The sequence below is a fragment of the Dermacentor silvarum genome, chromosome 10 (genome assembly GCF_013339745.2).
Source record: "Dermacentor silvarum isolate Dsil-2018 chromosome 10, BIME_Dsil_1.4, whole genome shotgun sequence".
Lineage (NCBI taxonomy): Eukaryota > Metazoa > Arthropoda > Arachnida > Ixodida > Ixodidae > Dermacentor > Dermacentor silvarum.
In genome coordinates this window covers 109,712,894-109,740,682 of record NC_051163.1, presented here as the reverse complement: position 1 = coordinate 109,740,682, position 27,789 = coordinate 109,712,894, and the positions used below count along the sequence as shown (strand labels likewise).

The 27,789-nt window shown below is 45.3% G+C and overlaps 2 protein-coding genes across 2 annotated transcripts in view; one reads left to right on the top strand and one right to left on the bottom strand.

Moving 5' to 3' along the window:
* Positions 1–13,199, top strand: part of LOC119466452 (quinone oxidoreductase-like) — a 30,218-nt gene extending 17,019 nt beyond the window's left edge. The window contains exons 4-7 of the mRNA XM_037726970.2: positions 1,120–1,324; positions 4,237–4,338; positions 6,808–6,903; positions 11,914–13,199. Of these exons, the coding sequence (XP_037582898.1) occupies positions 1,120–1,324; positions 4,237–4,338; positions 6,808–6,903; positions 11,914–12,081 (571 nt within the window). The 3' untranslated portion in view covers positions 12,082–13,199. The remainder of the gene's footprint in view (positions 1–1,119; positions 1,325–4,236; positions 4,339–6,807; positions 6,904–11,913) is intronic.
* A 916-nt stretch (positions 13,200–14,115) lies between these two features.
* The window catches only part of LOC119466450 (heat shock 70 kDa protein 14), a 53,881-nt gene continuing 40,207 nt past the window's right edge, over positions 14,116–27,789 (bottom strand). The window contains exons 13-14 of the mRNA XM_037726967.2: positions 24,957–25,015; positions 14,116–19,081 (exon numbers count right to left, since the gene is read on the bottom strand). Coding sequence (XP_037582895.1) covers positions 18,973–19,081; positions 24,957–25,015 — 168 coding nt within the window. The 3' untranslated portion in view covers positions 14,116–18,972. The remainder of the gene's footprint in view (positions 19,082–24,956; positions 25,016–27,789) is intronic.

The following is a 27,789-nucleotide window of genomic DNA, read 5'->3' as shown; positions in this document are numbered from 1 at the left end:
TGCTTCAGTGGAGAGAATTACTAACGTTTGATACTGTCCTGTCTTGGTGCTGTTTTCTTTATTACGGAAAGTCACCTAACAGCTCGCATGTTTGTTACACATGCATCTTAAAGGAACACTAATGAGAAAAATGTCGTCACCTGTATGTGTATATTACCCTTCTACAACACCAAAGACGCCGCTCTTTTGCAATCCACATAAAAACAGGATGGGAATTCCTAGCTGGAAATAGGCTTTCCAGCCAGTTTTCCAGCTGGACTTAGCCCCTCTAGTTGGAAATTTCCCAAAGCCAGACGGAAATAACCGGAAATGGCACTTTCCGGCTGGAAATGGAATCCACCTCGGCTGGCCTTCCAGCTGGAAGTTCTCCAGCTCCAGCTCGAATCAACTAGACAGAGCAGTTTCTAGCTGGAAGTGGAATCCTCGGGCTGGAAAAGTGGCAGGCATATTAGCGAGAGCTTCACACTTGCACTTAAAAATTCTTGGTGTCGGCGAGACGTCCACATTTACAGTCCTAGGTGGTGTTTGTATAAGGATGAAAAGCTTTTGCTCTTGCAGTAATAAAAAAAATTATATCCTTGCTTCATTTGTTTTATGAATTTTTATGTGAAGAGGCCTCATAAGCCAAAAAATTCTGAAAGAACGAAAGGCAGGTGGTTACACCGCCTTGAAGTTCACACACCAGCTTGTGGTGAGGTCATGGATTTAGACGTCTACTAGGACCTAGTTAATTGTTTATAGTTAAAGATAGACTATGTAGTGTTCATAAAGAGCCACTGATTGAACTTGGGAAGTGTCAAGAACATTTACTGAGCCAAGTAGCGCAAATATGAAAAAAAAAAGTATATTGAAATCCGCGGCATAACACTGACGTGCTGACATTGGGGTTTCGACATGAAGTTGAAAAAAGAATGGGATTTTCACCCTAACTTTTTCTGCTAATAATCAATGTATTACTGCTAATATAACAAAAATAGAGTTTTCATATAATATTTTGTGAGCTAAAATACAGATTGGGAGTTTCTCTTTGGTGTCCCTATTATGGAACCAAGACCTTCTATTCTAGCCATCGCAGCTGTTAGTCTTTCTGAGGAATTTCTTCTCTTGTGCTACACTCAGGGCCAAGGCGCAGGCCTCTCACCGCCTCCTGGTCCACGGTGCAAGTGGGTCTGTGGGCACGGCCTCCGTTCAGATTGCCAAGCACCTGGTGGGTTGTCAGGTGGCCGGCACAGCTGGTACCAGCTACGGCATGGAGCTGGTCAAAAGTCTGGGCGCTGAGTTCACTGCCTGCCACAAGCAGCGGGACTACCTGCCCAAGATCATGGTTTGTTTATGCCTACATGTTTTTGGCCAATGGCAGCTTGGTATTCTGTGTTTCAAGACAAAGCTTTTTTCCTGCCTTCCCGTGGTTTGCATGGCTGCTGCCGGGTGCTTGGTTTCTCCTCCACAATTGATGGCCTCCACAATTGATTGCCTCCGCAATTGATTGCCTCCGCAATTGATTGCCTCTGCAATTGATTGCCTCTGCAATTGATTGCCTCTGCAATTGATGGCCTACGCAATTGATGGCCTCCACAATTGATGGTCTCCACAATTGATGGCATCCACAATTGATGGCATCCACAATTGATGGCATCCACAATTGATGGCCTCCACAATTGATGGACTAGAGACAACACTGAAGCATTTTATTCTCGAAAGGACGTTATCATGCATGTGGATCTGTGAATGTTTACTCTGACCTACTGCTCACAAAAAAGTGCAAGACCTTCTGCACACAGTTATTGCTTCAGATATCTTGTCACTGCTTCACATTGTGGGTGAAACTGCAAGTTTTTTTGTTGCTTTTTCTAGGTAAATGAGACAAGCAAAGATGCCAAATTTCCTTTGCGGTTGAAAAGTTTGCTCTTGTCTGGAGATTGAACCTTAACAGACAAATCACGGCGCTTTAGACAAGGAACGACTGCAGAAAAAAGACACTCGGGGCACATTGCTCTGTGTTTCTTGCTTCTGCGGTCGTCCCTTTCTGATTTGCTGTGATTTACCTATTATGCAAGACTAACTAGCCCGAACTTTCATTTTAGAGATTGAACCTGCCACCACTGCCTTTCTGTCGCAGTTGCTGTACCAAATCATCATCATCATCATCAGCCTATTTTTATGTCCACTGCAGGACGAAGGCCTCTCCCTGCGATCTCCAATTACCCCTGTCTTGCGCTAGCGTATTCCAACTTGCGCCTGCAAATTTCCTAACTTCATCATCCCATCTGGTTTTCTGTCGACCTCGACTGCGCTTCCCTTCTCTTGGTATCCATTCTGTAACCCTAATGGTCCACCGGTTATCCATCCTACGCATTACATGGCCTGCCCAGCTCCATTTCTTCCGCTTAATGTCAACTAGAATATCGGCTATCCCCGTTTGTTCTCTGATCCACACCGCTCTATTCCTGTCTCTTAACGTTAGTCCTAAGATTTTTCGTTCCATCGCTCTTTGTGCGGTCCTTAACTTGTTCTCGAGCTTCTTTGTTAACCTCCAAGTTTCTTCCCCATATGTTAGCACCGGTAGAATGCAATGATTGTACAGCTGTGCCAAATAAGCTAGGTAAAAGGCTAGCAGATGACAGGTCTAGCTTGACGTGTTTGACCATTGATAAACTAAGCATGTTTTGCAAAAACCTGCAAGGTGTTGTCACCTTGCAGGTTTTTGCAAAACATGAAAAAGAATGTGGGAATTTACCTAGAAATAGCACTAAATTACAGTTCATAGAAGCCTCAATTGGGCGATGACAATGGGACCCAATAATAGCAAAAAAATTGTAATTTTTGCTTGCATACGCACATTTATCATAACCAACAAGTCTATTGAGGGTGTCTTGTTTGCTTTCATGGGGGTGGCAAATGCTCACAGGTCAATGGTGTCCATCACCTAAACTATACACCTAGCTTACACATATTTTCTGCATATTTTAGCAGTATTTTTGCTCAAAGCTTCATAAATTCTAGCGAAAAGTTGAGTTCCTTTTATTCCTTCAAGGTTTTGAGTGCATTAGGTTCTATGAACATGCATCGGGGAATCCAAAGCCCTTTGTCGAATAGAACATTTTTTAAAATCAAATTTCCTTAAATCGAGGTATGACTTTATGTAGATGCTCAAGGCAACTTCGAGAATTATTGACTAATGTCTAAAAATATGTTTTAAAGGGACACTAAAGGAAACACTGTATTAGTTTTTACTTATAAGGTAATTTTTCAGATCTCTGCTTTCATTAACTTTGCAGTAACAGGTTGGTTGTTAGAGGAGAAAATGAAGGTCGAAATTAAGTTTTTTTTTTTTTATTTCACCCCAGAGCCCCAGCACCAGCATGCCCGTGTGACATCACAGATTTGAATTCAATCAATCAATCAATCAATCAGTTTATTTCCACTTGAAAGAGCGGATGGCTAGGTAGTAAAAGCTCCATAGAGCATGACAAGGCATAATTCCTAGCCCCTCAGCAGTACAGCTGCACAGTACATTTCACATTACGGTACATTTCACATTTGAGCACAGTACACCTTCAGCAGTGCAGCACATTGTCAATGGCAGCATGCATCTTTCCTGCATACAAAACATTTAAACACACAACAAAATTATCATCACTAATGTGTGTGCAGGTAATACTGCATAATATTTTAGAGAACATGCACAAACAAAAGCAAAATAGTTTATGCAAAAAATGATCTTACATACAAAAGAAAAACAAACATTTTCGGATATAAAACGGTGAAGTACTCTGAAGTATTAAAGAAGTAATTCAGAGTACTTTTTTGTACTTCGGAAGTTTGCTCAGTAAATGTTCTCAAAACTTGCTGTGTTCAGCCTTTGGGCCTTTTAGAGTACAGTGTCATTTAGCTTTACAGATAAAAGATTAATTAGGCCCAAGCAGACGGTATTAAAATTCATGACGTCACGATGAGCTGGTATAGGGACTTATAGGTGGCGTTGCCATGTGTCTTTGACGTTCGCTTCTTTTGTGGCATGCCAAGCGTTTTCTAATGGTTAAGAACAGCTTTTTTGCTATTATAGAATGGTAATTCACTAACACAGCTCAAATAATTTTTCTCTTCTGTGTCCTTTTAATGCTGCCGCAGTAACAGGACGCGACTTCCTATGTAATTTGTGGCAAGGCCCACGTAAACGGTGACAAAGGTGATAACGGGGCATCTTGTGGTTCATGGCACCTTCCTTGTTGGCAGGAATGGACTGAAGGACAGGGTGTGGATGTCGTCATTGAAATGCTTGCCAATGTTAACCTGGACAACGACCTCACTCTCTTGCGCAAGAATGGCGTCGTCATTGTGAGTACGCCGTGGCATCCCGCCGCACTTTCACGATGGCTCTGTGCATCTAAACTCCTCTGTCCTGGCATGCGGCAGTGATTCGGTGAAGCGCGCTCATCCTGAAGTTCAATGGGGAAACTGTCTGTCGTGTACGATTATGAATGCCATGCAATATTACTGCGATCTAATGAAGAGTTTGACTTAACAGTGCCTGGTCTGGTTATAAGGCCATTAACCAAGCAGGTCAATGGCCAATGTCACAAAAACAAAGTTGGAGTTTTTTTTATTCATGCAGACTCCAAAACGTCGATTCTTTGTGACATGCAGATCTCTAAATGTCAATTTTTGTTTTGTGAAAGTGGTCAATGGCCAGTTCTACCAATTATTGCTGTGATCCTATGATTTCAGCATGACTCTGTGCAAGAATGAGAGTTGGAAGCTGGGCTAGTAGGCTTTTGTTCAAGCCGGCAAACAGTGCGGATGATTGGACAAAGTACACAAACTGGACGCACGTGCCGCCGCTGTTCTTACTTTGGAAATTGTTGCTCAATAAATGTTCTCAGTAAATGGAAGATGCTTTAAACCTCCTCAACATCAAGATTGCGCAAAAAATCCGATGCACGTTAAAAAAAAGCAGGACACCAACTACGTATTTGACCAGATGGTATGGCAAGCCACTAATTTCAATGAAAATGTGACGCCTACTATATCTGATGTCTGTCAGATGTGTTTCCTACCTAATGCAGTACCAATGCACTGCGAAGTAGTTCTGGCAAAAGGTTTAAACCTTTCGGTGGCGCACAGTATATTTATGTTGTTGCCCTATTATAATCACCTCCTAGCTCATCTTAAGATAGATCATGCCTTGTTGCAGTGAGGATGCTTCGTTATTAACAGATCACTGCATTTAACAACTCAGGTGGCTTGGGCAAAAATAACATGATGATGCCACCTGCATAGGTGGTGCAATGTTTTGTTTTGATCTCTTGTTGAGTAACACCGGCGCAAGGAAGTTTACAAGCATAGATAACAGCACCTACAGCATCAAGCAGGAGGCCCAGCTTCTTTCTGCCCATGCGGCATTGCACTATAGACGTCACCACAGTCTTGTTACAAACATGGCAAGAGCCTGTGCCCATCTCACTGCAATTTGGTAAATTGTAAAAGCAGATGAGCCAATGAGACCAGGGCTCAAAGGACAGTCAGTGAGACAATCAAGAAGATGCTGGACGCCAGCAGCAGTTTGGTTTAGATTGCCTTTGGATTGGCCAAAAGTCGAACAGCATTAGAGGAGCAGACATTTACTTACTACTAAAAACAACAGAAAGTTCGAGGATGAATTTTAAAGGAATAAGAAATATATATATATATATATATATGTACTAAGGATTTATCAAGCAACCTGTCTTGTGTGGCTTTCATCTTCGTCTTCTTTCGATGGTTTCCACCCAAGCTCCTGGCTCTTGTACACAGCTGTATTTAGCGCAAGATTCAAAGCCTAGACACTGCTGTTCTAAGCTTTGTTTAAGTTGAAATAGTGTAATCATAACAACCATCAATGATTTTCATTGGAAAAAAAAAAAACTTGTAGCGGCATTTTATGAGCATATAACAAAATTGGCAAGGTGAAGCCAGGCTTGCTGTTATTGAATTTTAAAGAAAGGTGGCACTGTAAGTGCCTTAATGAATGCCACTGTTTGGACAAGATGCTTGCATAAGGTACAGTGGTGCGCTGCAAGCCTCTGATTTCGTATAAAGTTTGTCGCTGAACGCTAGCATAGGGATATGACTTTTCTGTTGTTGTTCAGAAGCATCCGCTCGCATCCAGTGATAAGTATTGTATGAAACAAGAGGCAAGCAGCACTCCATCAACATGCTCGCAGGATGCTGATAAGCTGAGTGGTCGCTGAGAACACGAGAGCCGGATGCAAAGCAGCAAGCCCATTGATTTGGCAATGCATTTGCAGCAGTTCATCTTGGATGTGGTCAGACAATTCAGGATGTGCTACAATGCAGAAAAATAATTGACCCACGTGTACTTTTCCATTGCTTTTATGGTCTTTTGATGCTACATCATTGGCTTCGGCTTACCTGATATAGACTGTGCATCCCCTACTGGCCTGTGTTGGCCATCAGGGCAAACGGCTGTTACAATAAAGTTACGGTTATAAGAAAATTAATTTCATTGTTTCTTTAAAGTTTATTATGGCAAGTCTTTTATACTGTAATTAGTTGGAAGTGGGCATTGTCGTCACGATGAGCCCATGCAGGAACTTCAGACCTGTAGTTTGTTTCTGCCTTTTCGGGTTTCTAGTGTTCCAAAATGTAGCTCGTGTCCCTTTAAAACTTGTTTCATTAAAAATTAAGAAAAAAGCAGTAAGATGTATTTCTTTGTTTCTTTCCTGCACACTGAATGTTGGCTTATGTACAGTGATGTGCATGCATGCAAGATGTTCTTAAAGACCTCTCGTGCTGTCTGCTGCGCAGGTTGTGGGAAACCGTGGTTCCACCAAAATCGACGCTAGGCACATGATGGGCAAGGAGACGTCCATCATCGGAGCAGCGATGTTTGCCTCTACTCCGGTAAGACTACTGGCAACATAAGCAGAGATGATTTATTTAGCTGTGAACAGGGCTTGTGTCGATCAAAGAGGGTAAGGCAAGTATGCCTCCCGTTCTACCCCCCTTCAAAAGTCATCTCCTGTTGTAACAAGCTACAGAAGACACTTGGGCTAGTTGGTTCATATTCCAGACTTGAGACATTGTTAACTAGTGCTAAAACTTAAGATGCAGAACGAGAACGAGAAGCACACAGGACAAAACGCTAGACTTGAACTGAATATTTACTGCCCTAAAACAAATATAGGATTCATTGGATGCACAGAACTCCTGACACAAAGAAACAACTGTCAGTTTTAATGCGAAAGCATTATATGCCCCATTACATGAAAATCTGTCTGTGGGTGGCGTTGTGACCGTAAAATGGTACTAAAAATGGCCGACGCCACAAACAGTAAGAACACGTCAGAAATTCCCAGATTTCTCAGGGAGATTCCTGAGCACACGTCAAATTTCTCAGGGAGATTCCTGTAAACAAAGTAAATGATAGGCTTTGAATAGAAAATTTGGTACATTTTGGTCTGGATGGGAATCGAATCTGGGCCTCTGGGGTGCTAGTCGAGTAAGCTACCCCAACGTCACGGCGGCTCCACGGTTCTGGCTGACCAAAGGTTCTTCTTTCTGAGGTTTTTACGTGCCAGAACCAGTTCTGATTATGAGGCACGCCGTAGTGGAGGGCTCCGGATTAATTTTGACCACCTGGGGTTCTTTAATGTGCACTACAATGCAAGCACACAGGCGTTTTTGCATTTCGCCTCCATGGAAACGCGGCGTGCCTAGTTCTTGCGTCATTGTGCACTTGACGGCGCAGCCAATGGGAAGAGGCGGCGCCACGTCATGAGTGTATAAAATGAGCGCGTTCATGACGTTCCGAGGTCTACAAACGGTATAATGCCTTCGCATTGCCACACATAAGCAGCCTTGAGAGTATCTGCCAAATTTTTTGTTTGCCATTTCCCCGCTATAGCACAGAAGCTATTGGAATAAATCGATACACAGGTTATTTTCCAGATAGGGACTCTCTTTATTGGTGAGAGCCAACAAACAGAACTGTGGTTCCGTTCAGTTAAAAGTACAGCGTTGTGTCCTGTGCGCTTCTCATTCACGTCCTGTGCCTTTCTGTAACGAAAGCGTAGTAGTTGGTTGCGTCTTCTGTATGTTGTCTAGGTATAGTCACCGTGCCGCAGCAGAAACACAAGGAAGGAATGAGGACTGAGAAATATCCTAGTTGGTATACATTGATGGCTACAACTAGGACAAGGATAATGGTTGTTCCAATGTCAATACCTCCAACATTCTTGCACATTCCTTTGGTTATGCCACTCGGAAACAACACGGCAAACCAACAACACAGTTAACCTCTAAAATTAATTATTTTAACCCCTTCCATGCCATGCACAGGCTGGGCTCAATCACACATTTCTAGTAAAAAATGGTCAAGGTTGATGGTACTTTCTATTTTCGTGCAATGCTGGTTTCGTCTCAGTCGTTTGCCGTGTTTCTGGTAGATGGCAGCACACAATCCGGGGGGAGGGGGGGGGGTGACAATGCGAGCAAGAGTGCCCTGTGTGTGCGATTTTCTCTTTGTCCATTGTCATATTCGCGCCTTTCACTTCGGAGCATGCTCGACCAACATGTCCCAACTATCCATCTTTCCACAGCTTTCCAAAGTGGTCGGTGGTGCTTGTGTCAGTTCAGGGATGTACTACAGTGTCTCCGACATACTTAAGCACCATTGAATTACAGTTAAACCTGCTTATAACGAACCTCCATATAACGAATTCCTGAATATAACGAAGTTTTTCTATTCCCCGCCATTACTCCATAGAAGCACATGTATTTGAGACCTCTACGTAACGAAGTGGCAGCGGGAGACCCCCTCGATATAACGAATTTCCCCCTCCCACAACCTAGAGATTTCGCCCCAAATTTTGTCATTTTTGCGCGAGCAGTAACCGGAAGTACCTTCTCCGCCGTGACGGAATGCGAAGTCAGCGCACGTGTGCGTGCGTGCGTGTGCGAGGCGGGCCTGCATCCCTCGACCCGGTGATCTTGGCGCCGCAGGCATGACCTTTCCCCCTCCCTTCATTCAAATGTGATCCTGCCGCTTGCTGCAGCTGGCCTAGCCCGCCAAGCCGACACTCTCTCCTTTTCCAGCTGATGTTGCCGACGCACTGGTACACGCTGTGACACATCACACTCGATGAGCGCGGACACGCGCTGTCAAACGCTGGCGGCGGGTGGAAGCGCCGCGGGAGAAGCGAGCGAAATGACCTTCGTGCTGTTGTCTATCGCTTCAACGCAAACTGAGCGCCGAGAACACACAGCACGCACAAAGCTACGAGACTGTCCCAACGCAGATCGCTTTCAAGATACGGCCTGGACCGCGCGCCGCTGCGCAGTACGCAGTTGATGCCAGAGCACAGTGCAACGCCGCCCCGCTATCCCTCCCCCTCACTCCCTCGCTGGTGCCTTGAGCGCAACGGAAGAAGGCACGCTTCCTCCCTGCTTTACTTGTGCGCGCGAGATTTAGACGCAGTCGTTGGCTCCCCTCGCACGTTTTCACTCGCACATACAGCATACGACGCGTGGCGACTGCGTTATCGCCCTTTGACGCGTCATAGACACCATCTTTGTATAGCAAATACGGATCTCAAGGGCCATACTTTTGCTGGCGGAAACCGAAAATACGTCATAGTTGTCGCCCCCGGCACTTTGGGCGGCCAATGCCATCGTCAAGCCACCAAGCCAAGCGACATGAAAAGTCAAAATGGCCGCTCGGGCCGGCGCGGGGTGACAGTTCGCAACGTATGATGCGGGAACGGTCCCACAGTTGCGACGCAATAGCGGGGTTACCGATGCATTGGGTTCTATGGGAGCTGTGCCGGGACCGGCCGAAAACGAACAGCCGGGAAAACGCAGCCCCCGGGAACGTAACTGTGGGGTTCTACTGTAACACTACGACGCTACGACGCCATCGTGACGCTCGCTCTTCGTTTCCGATGCCTCGCGCTTGTGCAAAACGACACGCGTCCACGCATCCGGTACCTGGTGTGACATTCCAAGGATGAGTGCTTTGACGAAAATGGAAAACGGGTGCGCGTTACAATTGAGGGCGCGTTAGAATCGAGTTTATACGTTAAGCATTTTTTTTTTTGAATTTTCGTGCCGAACCTGCATATAACGAAATCCTCTTTATAACGAAGTTTTGCGAGAATTTGTCAATTTCGTTATATCCAGGATTAACTGTATGCTGTTTATCCCATCTTGCTACTGAAGCGACCGTGTTAAGTTTCCCAAAAGTCTATACTGGAGCGAGTGATGGCAATGGGGACTGAAGTTCAGTTGGCCTGGCTTTGGTTGCACGATGCATTTTTGGTTCATCTGGTTTCATGGTTTATGCGCTCATCGTAATGACCCTTGAAAATACATTTTAACCATGTTATAACGAAATCACCTCCAACACAAAAAAAAACCTGCGTTATATGCAGTGTTTGTTATACGCATATATTTGTAACATGCGATACTGGCGACTCTGTATAGTGTAGACCGCTTATAACGTAAGTCGCCGGACTCGCGAATATCCGCACTACAAGCGGTACCGCACTATAACGAAAGCAACAATTTTCAAGGCCCGCACATATGCAAAACATTTGCACCGAGCCGCCACGCTTATGCGACAGTCTAGAACGTTTGCATTAAATTTACAGTCGAATCTTGTTAATTCTAAATAATTCACGCGGCGGCGCCTCCGACCGGCATTGCTCCGGCACCGCCATAGAGTAAAAGCTTAGGAGAGACCCCTCAATGTCTCGCGCGAACAAAACAACAAAAGAAAAGAAAGAAAAAAAAAACGCGGCAAAAATTTCACCCTCTCTCAAATGGCAAGGTCGCCGATTCTGCGTTGCGCCGGAACATGCGTGTACGTGCCGACTGTGCCGACGTCTCAGCCACGCGTAGAAAATGGCAGTGAACCCTTCTTTCTCCTTTATGCTTCCTCTACTTTCTAGTCACGTGTTGACCTTGCACGCTGCGGCTACGGCGCAGAGGGAAGCAGCGGCGCTGTCCCAGGCCGGCCAACGAAACTGCCCATGCCTGCAAACGCCCACTTCCCGATAACGGCAGAAAACGAAACTTCGGGGAGCGGGCGCCGGGTCGGCTGGAGCGGTGGCGCCTGCAGTGCCCTGCCCGGCGGCGGGCGTGCACGGTGACAGTCGAAAGTGACGGAGCTACGAGGGAGGGCGAGAGAAGCCACTGAAGCAGCATAGTTTCCGAGGCGAAATCCGCTTCCCTGCCACCCTCCTGCCTCATATTCCACGGTCTCTGCGTGTACCCTTCGCCGTGCTGTGCTGGCGCCGCCCGCTCCCTGAAGTTTCGTTTACTGCCGTTATCGTGAAGCGAGCGTTGGATGGTGTTGGCAGTTTTGCGGCCCTCGCTCGCTATGCGCGCCGTGATATTTCACGACTCGCACTCAAGATTCTGGTTTCAGCCTCACTGGCTGTTTGTTCGAACCACGTGCCCTTCTCCTCCACTTCGTCTCTCTCTCTTCCTCGAGCACTCCTTGGGGCGCCCGTTTGAGGGGAGCGTTCGCCGTCTTCGCTGACTTCTGTACTCCCAGGCAGCCGCACTGTAACCGGTATTTCGTTTCCTGCAACTGCACTATAAGCGATGCGTGTATACATGGAGTGCTATGGGAAAATTAACGGGAGTCTGAAAAGACCGCACTATATCCGGTCCTGCACTATAAGCGGTTACATTATAAGTGGTCTATACTGTATTTATATGTTATATCTGTGTTCATTATACGGAGGTTCAACAGTAGCTCATCACAATTTGAGTGATGCATTTTCCCAAATAACCCTTGCTCTCCTTAAAAAAAGATATCGGTTAGGCTCAGCTGTTCATGTGCCTTAAAAAAAACAGCCTCTTCTTTTTGTCGGTATCCGATGGCACATATGACCTTTACCTTTGCAGGAAGAGTGGCAAACCACAGCGGAAGCAGTCATCAAGGGCGTCGAAGACGGCTGGCTTGACCCCGTGATGGATCGCACCTATCCACTGGGCGATGCCAAGGCAGCTCACCACGACATCATCAACTCAAAGGGTGCAAAAGGCAGGCTCGTTATTAACCCAGATCTGTGATATCACTGCCGAAGCCATTGCAGACTTTTATGGCATCAGGCATTCCTGTACGCCACCGCCATGTTTTATACAGTTTTTTCACTTTACGAGGCTGTGATGCAGGGTATCAGTTTGCCTGAATGGTAGCATCATGTTTTCAGTTGTGTTCAATGTTCACACAGTGTGGGAGGACACTGAACCAAGGGTCCAAGCAGTTGAGGCTCTTGTGGTGCAGAGGAGGTTCAGAGGTCGCATAGTGAATTTTCTTAGCAAAGGTAGGACAAAGATTGTGCCAAATTTACAAAAATTGTTTTTTGATCAATTGGCAGAAAGCTGTTCCTTACAAAAAAGAAATGTAACGCCCTTTCAGTTTGTGATGTTGCCTGCCGGAAGCCTTTTCAGCTCCCTCTCGCTTCATCAGCAACATTGCTGCTGTCGCAGCATTAAGAAAATTCCTTTCGGGGTTCATATTGGAAGGAGTTCATAATGACCATTCCTACATATCCCAACACGCCCTCCCCCCCATTGATCCTCTATGCATGCAGCAGATGCCGCAGCCAGTAAAAAATGAAATGCAAAAAACCAGAGCCAACACTCGCTAGAATAAATCGATGAGTCATTCTCGTTAGCAACTCTTCATTAGCTGCATGTCAAATTATGACAAGTTGAGATAACCAGTGGTCATGATAGTATAGTCAAGGCTCATTATAACGAAGCAACATTCAACACAAAAGTACCTTATTTATTCAAACATTCGTTACATATCAATGTTGGCAAGAAACATTTTACACTTGCTTAGTTATATCCGATAATTCGTTATATTCGTGTTCGTTAGGTCAAGGTTTGACTGTAGGTCTGGCCCCCTAGTGGTACTTGTAGATGGCATAAGTGTCAACCCAGCAAACGAGCAACTTTTAGATGGTACTGCCTGGTTATGATTTTACTATTGACCCATGAGCTGCGAAACCTGCATTACTCGATGTTCATGGCATTTAGGCATGTACAAAATGCAAAATATTTAAATATAACCGTGTTATCGAAGATGCAGGATTTTTTTCTGCCTGCCTTTTGTTCTTCCAATATTGCAAATAAAGCTCTGCTGTTTCGCCAGCATGGAGTCTTACTGTGCTTTCTTCTTGTGGTTTGACAGTTATCAATTTTACATTAAAACATTACAGGGCAGTTGTGCACATAGTTTCAATTGTGGTTAACCTGAAACCAATATATGCAACAATCATGATCACCAAGAAATTTATAGATGAAGTGGAAATAACCGGAATTGTGATTAAAATTGAGATGTGGCAACGAAGGTAATGCTCACCTGCTTATATCTTGAACTGTTTTTAGTGCTGCATCTGGCATCAGAGCCATTCCAGTTTATCTAGAAATTCCTTTCTCTCTCCGATATTCATCTATCTAGCAATTTCCTCATTATTATGATCCAGTATATTACGAGATTGTTACTTTGAGACAGTTCTGGTTATGTTAGTTTGTTTGGAAAGTTCCTTCTCGTGATCTAGAACCACTGAATGTTACAAATGGGGCAAGAAATATGATCACGATAGTTAGAAAGTTTGGAAAATTTCCTCGTAATATTGATCATGACTGTTACACACAAGCAAAGAGTAATTATGATTCTTACAGTTACGGAAATTTCCTACTCATGATTCAGGATCAAGAGTGTTACACATACAGGCAAGAAGTTTGAAGAAAGAAATGGCAGGAGTCACATTTCACTCACAATGGGCTTTATTTGTAACATTAGCAACACAGAACTTGTGTCAGAGAGACCACTTTAAAGAAACTTGTGAAACCATCTGCTTTTGTAATGACAGCTACAATTACGCTTGTTTGCGAGATTTTTGCCTACAAACAATTATCAAGGCCTGGCCACTTTAGGAGACATGTCCATCATGCTTGTACATTATCAGCTATCTCACAGCCGGCTCTTCTTGCATTTAACTGAACAGAGATCAGGGTGTGAGTTGGTATTTGGTTGTACTAAAACGGCATGCATGAAACACTGAATGTACAAGACATACGAGGAACAAAAGCTGAATCTCAACTAAAGCTTTATTACACAATCGCATAGATGTATATACATGATTTTGTTTAGTGAAAAACAAGTTTATCTCAATAGTTAGTTCCGTTTTGCTTCCAGTGTTTACAGGATGCACTGTCATGGTCTTGAATAAGCCCCTTTTCTGTCGATTATATGTCCGTTCAAGATTTAATTTTAACACGTTTCTTGCATCCACAGTCTCATGAAAAACGTGCTTTGACAGAACAGATTGAGAAATTTATCAGTGAGCTTTGTCGCACTCACAAATGTGAACTCTAAGCCTGAACTCACAAAATATTCAGGTGCGGGAACACAACATCAACATCCATTTCATCTACATTGCTCTTCACAAACAGTGAGCCACTTGAGAAATTTTCTCATCGCAAATTGTTGTAAAAATAAAAAACGCTACAAGACGACATATTGGCATCACAGCAAATACGCACATTTCTGCTTTGAAACCCTTTTTTCTGAAGGTGTATTAATGCTCGTGTTCCAGAGGTGAACAGTGCGACCCAGGGAGCAAAGTGACAAGAAAAACGAGCGCTCGTGTCTTGTTCCTTGCATTGCGGTATACATTTTTGCAATATGAATGGATTACCAGCTAGTCCAACCTGCCACCATTCCAAGGTGTATTTACAGTGGCAACTGACGGAGGTTGCACAAATGACGACTGGCAACCAAGCAACATCTCGTAATGTTCGCGTCGGCAAACACGACCTGCCATTTGTAGGCGTGTGAACAAGTTTACGTCCAAATGATTAAACAGCATACAGAAAAAGACAAGACATCAAGAGAGACGTCTACTATGCTTCGTGTCCTGCCTACCACAAAAAACAAAATTCTCCACAATTTAGAAAAATTCAAAGCAAGCTACACGCATATCATGCTACTGTGCACATGCTTGCCTCTCACTGGCTTTCACTTGTTATTCTTGTTCCCAATGTGTATTGATGGCTATATTGATGTGACTAACTTGAGTCAAGCCAGGCTAAGTTGGTTGCTATACAACTTGAATTCCTACTAGGAGTGACAAACTCATCCCGTCCAATTCATTTTTTTCTTTGTGTTCATGTTTTCATCATTTTTCCACTGCCAATATGAACGCGAGACTCGCTGGAGGTCTGCTTGATTCACATGTTTCACTGCAGTTGACGTACTCCGATGGCGACAGCACCTCTGGCACAGAAAACGTGGCCATGGCAATGCACCTTCACTTGCATGTGCCAACTTAATGCGTTGACATGCCTCTCGCTGAGTTGAACGACTCCACAGTGAATGACTGCCCTAAAACGGTCGCTTTTCGACCACAGCCAGCATTTGCGACCGAGGTGGTCGCACGACCATTGCTCGTCGGTGTGAATGTGCTCTAGCACACTTGACACATATCAACAAATTCTGGAGCACAGGTCAAACCAAAAATATCTAATCAGAAGCACTAACAAAGTGTTAGGGTCGTTAAAGACAGAGGTACACGGCAAGATGAAAACTTGAAGTATCAACACTGGTTGAATAAGGGGCGTCTCTAGATCTAGAGCTAACACTGTTGTTGGAACACTGGCTCCAAAAACCCTTGTTAGATCACTGTTAATCACATCAGATTCATTGGTGCTTCAGATTTTACTGCTTTTGGACGTAAATAATGCAATCGCGAATATAATGCGAGGGGGGACTTTTGGCCTCTCGAAGAAAGAAAAAAAAAATACATATTACCGTTACAACGCAAAGTAATGCTGCAAAGAAACAGGAAAAGACGCATAAAAGCAGATGCCCACAATGCTTTATTCGTCGTTACTGCAAACTGCCGTCGTAAAATTAGGTGAAAGATTGAGTGCATACACAATTTACTTGTTACTGCCGTTTTCGTCACTTGGTGAGAATGCGTCATCCTTCAAGGTTATTGGACAGACAGCACTTGAGAAGTGCCTGCGGCACAATTGTACACGTGAAAGCTTTGAACAAGACTACGTACGTGATGGCAATCGCGGCGATGCCTAGTGGTTTAGCTCCGTGCAGTTTGAAGCAGCAGAATAAAATAAAAATAATAAAAAAATTGGTATATCCATGTCACGAACCAGAATATAATGCGAGGCATGTTTTAGGCTGAAAATAGATAATTTTAAAAATGTTGCGTTATATTTGTGCAAATACGGTAAATTTTAAGGCGTTGTCTAGACCTATACAATTGTAAATGCAGCGCCTGAAAGAGGTAGGTTCGCGTGTAATAAAACTATAGCAGGGAGTGTGCATCTGTCTTTTCCCTTTCTTGAAGTACGCGTTCTGTGCGCATCGGTACACCACGAGGCCCCCTTACAGCCAGACCGCATTCGTAGCAAAGTGAAGCGCGTCTGCTGACAAACAATGTGGCGGAGGACAGGCACTATTAAGAAGGGACGGGGGGGGGGGTGTTGGCTCAGGTTATGAAACATTTCCCTTGTTTTACTTCCTTCACTAAAGCGCTTGTAGCAATGTACTGCAAAACTACTCCTACAGAGTTAGTGCCTTTTTCAACGGTACCAACCATGCCCCTGCATCTTGGTACAGGAAATGCTGCAGAACCCAACACTTTCACAACCTATAGGTAGTTTGTGTAACAGGCACATTGTGCACGTGTGCAGTTTTATGCCTTTTCTGGACTGGCATTTCGTACTTCCACAGTAAAAAAAACCTTTACTGCCCTTAAATGTCGCAAACTCTGGCAAAACTAAATGAGTACCGGTAGTCAACACTCTTATCACGTGCGTCTCGCACGTGAAAGGATGGCAGTTAACAAGTACGAGGGTTGGGAAACACTGACGAGATAGAGCTGAACCCACTTATAACATTACCGGTTTTTATAAAGTTAAAATGAGTGGCTACAGCACTGTGAACTTCTGAGCGTGCCGGTAAAACATACTGCTAACTAGAATGTTCCCACACCGTGTTATTGGTTATAATAATTAAATCAGGCTACTGGGTGTCTGTGCCAAAAAGAAAACATGAAATCCAGGAAAAAAAAACAAAAAACACTTGAGAGCTGGCAAAGGTGTGCTGCGTGTACACCTGTCACATCACCAGCCTCGCACGCCTCCTTCCTATCTCCCTTCCACCCCTCTGAAACAGAAATTGACTGCCCCAGTGGGCGTTGGCAGCTGTCGGTGCAGTTGACTCGTGTTTGCGGAGGGGAGGAAGGGAGATGGGAAAGACGCATGCAAGGGTGGTGATGCAGTGAAGGGGTACCCAGCACACAGGCGAGAACGGGAGCTGTTATTTTTTTCCCGCCAGGGATTTCGTGTTGCTTTTCCTTTTGGCAAAGACACCCAGTAGCCAGATTTAATTGTTTTGACCAATAACACAGCATGGGAACATTGTAGTCAGCGATTTATTTTGCGGTGCTGTGGCTGCTCTTTGTTATTCTGATATATTGTTAAAACTATTTAGGTTTGACTGTATAAAGGTTTTGGAGTGTTTGCAAGGGTGACATGAGCACAAATGCTAGAATGTTGCATTAATGGCATGGCACCTTCGACTGGTCACCTCCATATTCTAATTCAGAGTTGAGCAGACCCAGTGTTCCTCGAACTCGGATGCAGAGGACAAGCTCGCAAGTCGAATGTATGACTTGCTCTCCGAGGAGGAAATGACAGAAACAAAACCACGTGACTAAAGAAAAAAATCACATTTCGTGTCGAAGCCTTGCCAAAGGTCTCGGCATGCTCCCGACGGTGCCAGAAAATACGGCGGACACACCGACAGGACGATCGTTCGTTATGACCCCAGCACGCAGTGGCCTGGATTACTGTCGACTGCCACCGATATTGGCGATGCTGCAACACCATGCTGTGAACACGTGACCGGAACCACTCTGACTCTGGACCACTGGGCTCTGAGCGCCTGAGAATGCTCAACCAAGTGGACAGTGATCGCAAAGAACCAGGTGAATGTAAGGCATGCCCTCTTTAAACCAGTAGAAGACAATGCTGCTCATGAAAGTAGTCTAGAGCACTCCAACACTACCAGCCGAAGATGCCATAAGAGAGCATAACATTTGGCATTCAATGCCACCACCAGGTTGTAGGACAGAATTCCTACACCCCTCCCCTCAACAAAGAGAAAAACAGGAAAGCATCCAAATTGGTTCCAAACAAATTTTTATGAAATGACATAAAACAAGAGTTGAACCTTGTTCTGTGCGTAAGCAGCCCAGGGCAACAAGAACCTCGAGGCAGTGTCATATTGTTTAACGCGTGCTTGAGACGATAAGCAAGACTCGTACTGAGCCCATGAGAGATAGCAACAAAATGGGGAGGATCTTCTGCAATGCTTTCAATGCCACAATTAGTCATCATCACCATGACCAGGTCCTTGACCTCTCTCGCCATTCTGAAGCTTAAAAAAAAAAGGCCTAGTGGCCATTCCACCACATGACGTAATTTTGTCGATAATACACTCTGGTCCTCAATGCTCGTGCCTTCAAAAGCTTTCGGCAGATGGTGGCACATTCTGCTTTTGACAGAGACCTGCCTAACATAACACTGTATTTACACAGAAGAAAAAAAAATGAACAAACAAAACAAACATCAACTGCCAGCCTACAAGCATCATGAGTACTCTCACACCGCATACCTTACAAAACACATCACGACGTGGAGACTAACGTAAAAAAACGTTTCTCCCAGGGCACTCGCCGTTGCTTCTGTCGTCAAGTTTCACGCATCACGAAGGACACCAACACCCGTGCCGCTGACTGGTGCAAAAAAAAAAAAAAGAACAATTCACAGACAGAGAGGCCGGCGAAAAACATGTTCACTGACTACGACAGCCGAGCAGGGCTGCTTAAGCGAGAAACCTAAGTTAAAGAAGCAGCATCGTCAGCTTCCCGAAGCATCTGGTGTGGCAGTAGTGGTCGTCGGATCCAGCGTGACGGATTCAGTGCGGCCATTGTGCTTGTCTGTGCACGAAACATGGACTGACCCATCGCTGAAATAAAGAATGGGGACTAATTAGAACAGTCTGAATGATGGCCTTTATGTCCTAAAGTGACACAGGTGCTACAAGAGATGCGACACTACAGTTGAGAACTTGGGATTAATTATGACAACATAATGTAATTTAATGTGCACTTATTAATTTTCAATATACAAGCAAAATGCACAAGGTGAAATGCAATGCACTGGCAACATGAAGAGGAACACGGGTGCCAGGAACAAAATGAAAGTGAACAAGCCCAGTACAGGATACAAAAAGCATGTCTACCTTCAGCCTTCAACACGTCTACACTGCAGCACTGCCCACATTACATTACAGTAGACGTCGGTTAATTCGATCCTGATGGGCCGAATTATTCAGTGGGTTGAATAATAATAATAAAAAAGAAAATGCCAAAAACACCCTGTTGAGTTACTTGGCAGTGCTTGCCTTTGAAGTTTGCTTCGCCGCAATACAGCCGCGTTATGCGGTGAAGCAAGCCAAGCGGGGGTGGGGGGAGGTGCCACTGTTATGGGACATGGCAGGTGTTCCATAATACACACACGCACATGCACCGTGTCCCCGGTCACAGTATGAGCACCGAAACGCCTAATAAGTTTACTGGCAGTCCATCATCAGACTTCTAGATCGACCCCCGCTCTTTTGTTGGCTTTACATGTCCCCTCGACGTTCGGAGTCTTTGTTGCCAATTATATGGACACTCCAATGGATTTCTGCCGTCGGCGCTGTGAAGTTCCATATAAAGTCCAAGGGCGATAAGATCATCGCCACGCGCCATATGCTGTATGTGCGCGTGAAAGCATGCAAGGGACGCGCACTTTCACGGAGAGTGAACGCTCGGCGGAGAGCAAACGCAATGTCTTCCGTGGCGCGAAAGGCTTTGAGGGGATGAGAAGGAGGGAGGGGGGTGACGTTGTACTGCGGCACCAACTGCGTATCTTGCAACCAGGCGCAAGGGGAACTGGTGACTCAATCTCGCATGTGAAAGGAGGTAAGTGGAAAGGCAGTGCGGGGGGAAGGGGGTCCGGCTTCTACTCTGCCAGCAACTGCCTACTTTGCATGGCTGCGGGCGGTTGCGCGCACCATATCTTTAAAGTGATCTGCATACGGCTCCTACTTTTGTATGCACTGTGCTTTCGCCGCTCAGTTTCCGTTGAAGCAATAGACCGCACGAACCTTCACTTGCTGCTGCTGCCGCGCTTGCTCACGCCAGCGTTTGACAGCAGTTGTGTGCGGTCATCGAGTGTGATCTTATTCATGATTGCTTGTGCACGCTGACATCATGCTTGTTAGTTCAGTTAGTAAGCGAATGTGTCCAAGTTTATACAGCCAATAAAACTACTATCCGTACTCTGTATAGCTCTCTACTAATTTGCTATCACAATTGACGCATCGCCTTTCGGGCGAAACTGATTTTTTAACAGCGAAGCTGTTTAAGCCAGCCGTAATTTCTGGTGCGTAGCAAGAAACTACCAAGAAAAGAAAATAAACTTTCTTGCCGAGGCGGGATTCGAGCCCGCGTACGGTCCCAAGGCGAGCGTCGTAACCACTACGCTATACAGCCACGCCTGCAGAGCATGCATTTATGCGAACCATATGATTGCGTTCGAGCGTCGTCGTCTTCGTCCACAGCTGGCGTGTTCGTACGCTCGTGCTCTGCGAGGTGAAGAGGTTTTGCGCGATATGAGAGGGAGAGAGAGACGCATTCATGGACCGGGGGTCTCCTGGAACACAGTGTCGGCATTGGAACGCGGTGTCGGTGTTGCAAGCTGCGCTATGCAACGTGCAGTAACGGATGTAAGTCCGAGACGCGCGAAAAGGAATTATCATCATCATGAGTAATAAGATGAAAAGTTTGAGTGCACTTCCGGAAAATGCTGGGCTACGATCGCCTAGCTTCGCTGTTTGAAGCGTTGCGCGGCCGAGTGCAAGGTTAAGCGTTTTTTCATCTTAACGCCTTCCTTTTCGCTAGCTTTCACAAAGCACCAGATGGTTTTTCTCCGCTTCTCGGTACACGGCTGTGGGCATATAATTAAGGAATGCGTACTAAGCCCCGTTAACGGTTTCACATACGAGACACGCGTAGCAGGTGAAACGAGGGCTCAAACTGCCACAGCAACGTCAGAAACCGCTCTGAATAGCTGCCAGTATGCTTTTTCGGCATCTGGTGCTCATACTGTGACGGGAGGTTGCATGTTCATGCCTGTATAGGAACGTGTAATACGTCCGGCGACAGTGCCTCCTTTCCATTCTCGGTATGCTTTACTGCACAATACAGCTGTGTTGAGACGAAGCTGACTCAAGTTCAAATTATCTGGCAAAGGCCAATTCTGAGACTGAAATACCGGAGGTTTGGGCCCGTAGAAATGTATGGGTGCTGGCAGGGACTGTCAGTCGAGATCGAATTAACCAGAGTCGAATTAACGGAAGTCTACTGTATCTGTTTGCATATCTGTACGTAGAGCACTGCAAGCAACTTCTTCTTCCTGGGCTCAACTTTCAGCAGTTTCAGTCGGTGCAAATTTTTATCATAGTGTAGGCACCAAATTGAGCCCTAATTTGGTGCTGCCTTTAGTAAGAGTAGACTGTACTGCACATATCTCTATGTACTTATGTTACTGCTAGCTTGCAACATTCTTGTTATGCGCAATGCTAGGAGGCGCCCGAGCATCCGCAGCACTGTATTTTCTTGCCTAAAATTTTTAAGCATTAAAATTTGTAAAAGATTTTCTCATATTTGATATTTCGCTTTTCTTTCTTGATTCGATTCAATATTCTATTTGAAATCTACTATTCGGTATTCGCGCACCGCTAAAAATAACTGTTCAAACCGGTTTATGCTCGTTTGCATAACCTATGAACAGGTACACAATAACAGCATAAATTTATTTTGTACTAAAGCTGGACAGTACTCCTGCGCTGCATGGAAAGACTTATAAAAAAAAGTAAGTGTACTGTTCTCAATCTTGGAAGCACACTTCAGAAGCAATAAGTCATTTTTATTGCAGCTACTTCAATTTACATATCGGTATGATCAAAAGGGGCTGCCCCGCTAGGAAGGGCCTCTTGATTTCACGAATTATAGGTTTCCTACTACCGGATAAAATTTTGACCGGCACCAATTTTAAACGTTCACGAGTGTATTACGAACCTGCTTACCTCCTGTGGCGACCACTGAAAGCCGCAATAATAGTGCTGCCACTTCTAAAATGACAGCAAGCTCATTTCCATATCATAATGAGGTGGCACAGTTGAGCGACAAGTGCAGGCAATGCATGGATGAAAAGCTCAACCTGAACTGAAAACCATTGGTGTTTCTTTTTGGTTTCTCTCCAGAATGAAAAAAATTAATGCTCCACTTCAGTTCATGCAATTAATAACTATACAGTAGAACCCCGCTGTTACGTTCCTGGGTGCTGCGTTTTTCTGGCTGTTATGTCGTTTTCGGCCGGTCCCGGCACAGCTCCCATAGAACCCAATGCATTAGGAACCCCGCTGTTACGTCGCAAGTGTGGGAACGTTCCCGCATGTTACGTCGCGAATCGGCACTCTAAACGGCCAGTGCCGACGGCCATATTGACTTTTCAAGTAGCTTGACTTGACTTGACTGTAGGATTAGCCGCACAATGGGCGAAGCCCATTACGTTTCCGGCTCCCGCCAGCAAAATTATGGCCTTCGAGATCAGTATTTACTATTTATAGGTGGCGAGTTTTTAGCATTAAAATTTGTTTCGGCGCACGCATATAAAAGCAGGGCCTTCGAGATTCGTTTCCGATGCCCAGAGAGCCGTCGCGTTGGCGTGGACTCATCGTCATCGCGTCCAAGTGGTCCGTCCTTGCTTCCCGCAGTTGTTATCTCGCGCTGCCTTTGTGTTGCGAGTCGTCGCATGAGGTGGTTGTGCTAGCTTCGTTCTTCCGCTTCGACATTATAACTCCGACGCTCCAAGTTGTCTGCCAGCCGCTGCGCCAAACGCTCCTGCTTGTCAACGTGGCTGACTGTGTGTAGTGGCTCCTTTGCGCCATCGCTCATCTCCTTCGGTTCAGGCCGCACGGACGTGCAGAAAAAAGTTTTTGGCTCCAGTCTGAGCCGTCTTTGTTTGACTGCCGTGGAAGCATAGTCTACCACCAGCATGGGATCAAGAAAACGAAAAGCATTTTCGCTGCAAGAGAAGCTGAATATCCTCCGCGCTGTGGAAGAAAATCCGACGCGGAAGAGGGTGTGTTTAGCGAAGGAACTAGGACTAACGCCTTCAACTCTCAATACCATTGTCGCAAGAAGGAGCGGAATTGAAGAAAACGCCAGAAACTTTGCCGGCGGATGCAAGCAAGCCCGGGATGCGGAGCACATGCCGCTTGATGAAGCTGTATTCAAGTGGTTTAAACAAGCGAGGGCCGAAGGAGTCAACTTTGACGGCACCATCTTGCGAGAAAAAACAATTGAGATTGCCGACAAGCTGGGCATCGACAGTTTTTCTGCGTCAAATGGATGGATCGACCGATTCAAGAAGAGGCATGGAATATGCTACCGGACGGTCAATGGAGAGGCTGCTAGCGTCGACACAGCAATCGTTGACGCCTGGAAAGAGACCGTGGCGTCCGTTATCAGCGGCTACGCACCCAGGGATATCTTCGATGCCGATGAAGCAGGCCTTTTCTTTAAAGTGCAGCCATCCAAGACACTGAGCCTAAAAGGTGAGGCTTGCCACGGAGGAAAATGCAGCAAGGAACGCTTAACAGTGCTACTGTGCTGCAACTCAGATGGCTCCAAATTGATGAAACCCTGGGTTATCGGCAAATTTCGGAACCCACGCTGCTTTAAGAATATTCGCCACCTGCCCTGCCACTACAGGAACAATAGCAAGGCCTGGATGACATGCTCGCTTTTTGAAGAGTTTTTGTCTTATATGGACTCGAAGATGGGCTGCCAGGACAGGAAAGTAATTCTTTTTCTAGACAACTGCTCCGCGCATCCGAAAGACACCAAGTCTCTACGAAATATCAAGGTGGTTTTTCTGCCCGCCAACACCACAAGCCACCTTCAGCCCTTGGACGCTGGCATAATCAAAAACGTAAAGCACTTCTACCGGAAATGCATTGTAAAGCGATCTCTGGCCAATGTGGAGCATAGCAAACAGCCGACAGGCATCACAATCATAGATGCCATGCACTATTTAGCTTCGGCGTGGAGCGCTGTCACTGCAAGTATGGTTCAACACTGCTTCGCGAAGTGCTTCAGCGCGCGTGTAGACGGCACCGAAGCCGTTGGAGATGAAGCCTTCGCCAACTGCGACGAACTCTGCACAGCGATGCAAATTGTTGGTGATGGAATTGCGTACAGTGATTACGTTTCTATTGATGACGCCGTTGTCACCTCCGAGGTTTTATCTGTGGACGAAATCGTGGCCGAGTGTGCCGATGTGTGCAGCAGTGAATACGAAGTTGAGGAGGAGGAGGGGGAAAGGGAGCAGCTGCTGGATCCAACCTCCTCGTCGGCCGTAACGGCACTAGATTTGCTCAGAAGGTACGTGAGCTCAAGCGACGATGTCGAGTGCCACACGGCACTGCAGCTTCTCGAAAAACGCCTCGTGCTGCTGGGGCGTGAGAAAATGCACCAGGCAATGCTTCACGATTTTTTCAAGCGCTAGCACTGAAATAAAATTGTGTGCCAATCACCACTGCTCTCATTTTTCAATTTTTCCCGTTTCTCGGCTCTTACGTTTCCTGGCTCTTACGTTTTTTTTGACAGTGGGGTTCTACTGTATTTATGGTTTGCGGTTGAGTTCTGCTTCAGGTGCAGTAGCATAGAGGCAGTAGCATAGAGGCAGGTACTATAGCATTGTGCACACAGGAATGTTAGGCAGCTCACCTGCGGATGCTCACACTGGCAACAGGTTTAGACTCCTCCTCCAATCCCTCCATGCAGACCTGCAAGTGCACAAACACGAAGTCACACAGCATCCACCAGATGCTATAACCGGGGACTCTTACAGAAGAACCTAACTGTAATGAAGCATATCTGACAAGAATACTTTTGTTATGCTGGATACTCATTACAAGTATTTATTTGTTAAATGCCGATATCGGCGATAAAACATTTTATATTTGAACTCGCATTACATATGACGGATTTTCAGCAACGACATTACATGATTCTAAGACGTACCGTAATAAAGATTAAATAAACTAGAGGCAGCCGTCGTCAGGCCTGCACTGCAGAAGCCAGACGACCATCACCGAATTTATTTAAAGAACTTTGCTTTGACTAGCGACTTTTCTGAGCAGCATTCCACTTATTACAAACTTACTCATACAGTTAAACCTCGATATAATGAAGTCGTTAAAATTGGCAATTTGCTTCGTTATATCGAAATTTCGTTGTACTGAAATTCAACGTTTTATGCAAATAAGTAGAGCCTCTGATCGATTTTTCTTAAGCAAAAACGAGCCGTAAAATTTTCCGAATTATCGGGCAATCGAAGAAAGCAAATATGAATGAGAAAACAATTCATCTGGTTGAATTTGGGAGTTGGCAACGAATGATACGTTTTCATGCCACATGAACAGTATCTTCACATCAGCAGTATGAATAAAGCAAAGCCAGCCACGCCTTCACGTTGCGTCCACTCCGCACCCGTGGCTGACAGCGTCACCTGTACTGGGACGACGCTATCATGAAAAGCACCAGCAGCGGGGAGCGAATGCTTCGTCTGCCTCTCGTTTCATCGGGACTACAAAATTTGAGATTACGCAACTTCCAATACCAAACGTGTGGGAAGACAGCTTACATGATGCCACACCGTCTCGGCACGCCCACTCTTCATACATGCAGCAGATTACATTTAAAGCAGGGTGTGGGCGGGGCTGCGTATGCGCTCATCCGCGCTTACATCCATGCACAGCCACAGCTGAGACGTGCGGCAGAATTCAAGATGATTGCCAACTTACCTAACTCCATTCTACCCGCCACCACCCCCTCTCGCGCGTGCTTCATCACGTTACGAGCTCGCTCCCCTCCCCTCTTTCCCTTTGATTTCGCGGGAAGGCGGCACTCATGAAGCCACCATCTTTCTTGTCTCACCCTCATGCGTTTTCACTCGCACCTAAAGCCCACAGTGCGCAGGGCGTGATAGGATCTTATCGCATTTGGACTTTATACGGAACTTCAGTGGTCGCTCTTGTTACACGGCGCGCAATTTGAGAGTTGCATTCGGAAGCAACCACTTGTAATTCAATCAATTGACCGTCTGTGGAAGGTTTCATTTATTGTCTCGGTATTCCTTTGCGGCGGCAGTAAAATTTCGTTATATTGAAAGCGTGTATAAACGCACTTCCTTATACTGAGGTTCTAAATACATGGTGTCTATGAAAAGTTAAATACTTTGTTATATAGAGAATTTCGGTATACTGAAGTTCGTTATATTGAGTTTTAACTGTATAACAAACAGGCATGTGTGTGCTCAGGTTCATTATAAGTTGGCCTGACTGTATATGGCATGGCACTTTGCACTGCCATGAGAGGGTGGCGCAGATGCCATCACAATATCTTCTGGCATGTATTTTTGCAATCTTGCACTACCTCATATTTCCACAGCTTTAAAACATTCTCGCGAACAGAATTTGTTTTTCGTAAAAGTTGATGCAGCATTTATAAAATTGTAGAACCAGCCCAAATTCGTAAGCATGGCAAAAGACTTGGGAGTGCTGGCAGGTATGTTTATATGCGGAGAGCAGGGCGTTCCCCTGAAACTTTTTGAGGGGTGGACATCTTGCGAGCGGGTGACGGTGGAGGGGTGGAGGGTTAGGATTGAAACTAAGACTATCTCTCTCTCTCTTGTTCTCATGATACGACCATTTTGAATTGTACACTCACCCATTTTGCATTTCGGATGCATAAATGAAACTAACACGAGCTAGCGATGCATCCTACCTCGACTGCCAAACTTTGAAGGGACAAAGAAATGCACAGCTCACCACTGTGAAAATGCGCGCAAAAAGCACTGGCGATTCAAAGCTGCGTGAGCCAGTAGGAGCGCTTCCTGTGGCCACGTGGCAGCAGCAACGAATGATGACACTAGTTCTCACTTTTCATTTGCTTTGTTTGCTTTTATTATTGCATGAAAAAGCATGGCTCTGCATTTACCTAAAGCTCAGATCTCTCCACTTTATGATGGCTCCAAAATGGTGGCATTGTGTCACCAAAATGTCACGTGCTACGCGGTGCGATGGCACCTCCTGACAGCTGATATTCTACCCGATTTTTGTTAATAGCGCACTAGAATAGCGCACTTTTCTCAACTCTTGCATCACTTTTCTTTAGAATATTTACCCACGTGATAAAAGAACAGCTGAGAATCGCGACGAAAAAAGAAGAAAAAAATCTGAAGTTAGTAGGGTTGTGCAAATAGCAGATTTTGAGTTTGAAGTGAATTCGAAGCGAATAGTGATTTTGGCCGAATATTTTTTAATCGAATGTCAAATAGCTGCTGTTCAAAAATCTTGGCCACAAAGTGGCATGCTAGATAATTATTGGATACGTGCAATGATTAAGTGGACTAATTTGTGAGAATGAGACCACAATTAATTCAAGTATGACTTATTTATTGGAATACATTTCAACATGTTGATGTCATTTACTCATCGCTTTCTGGGTTTATTATAGTTTAATGCCCACCGGCTTTGCTTGGCCTACCTAATCTTTA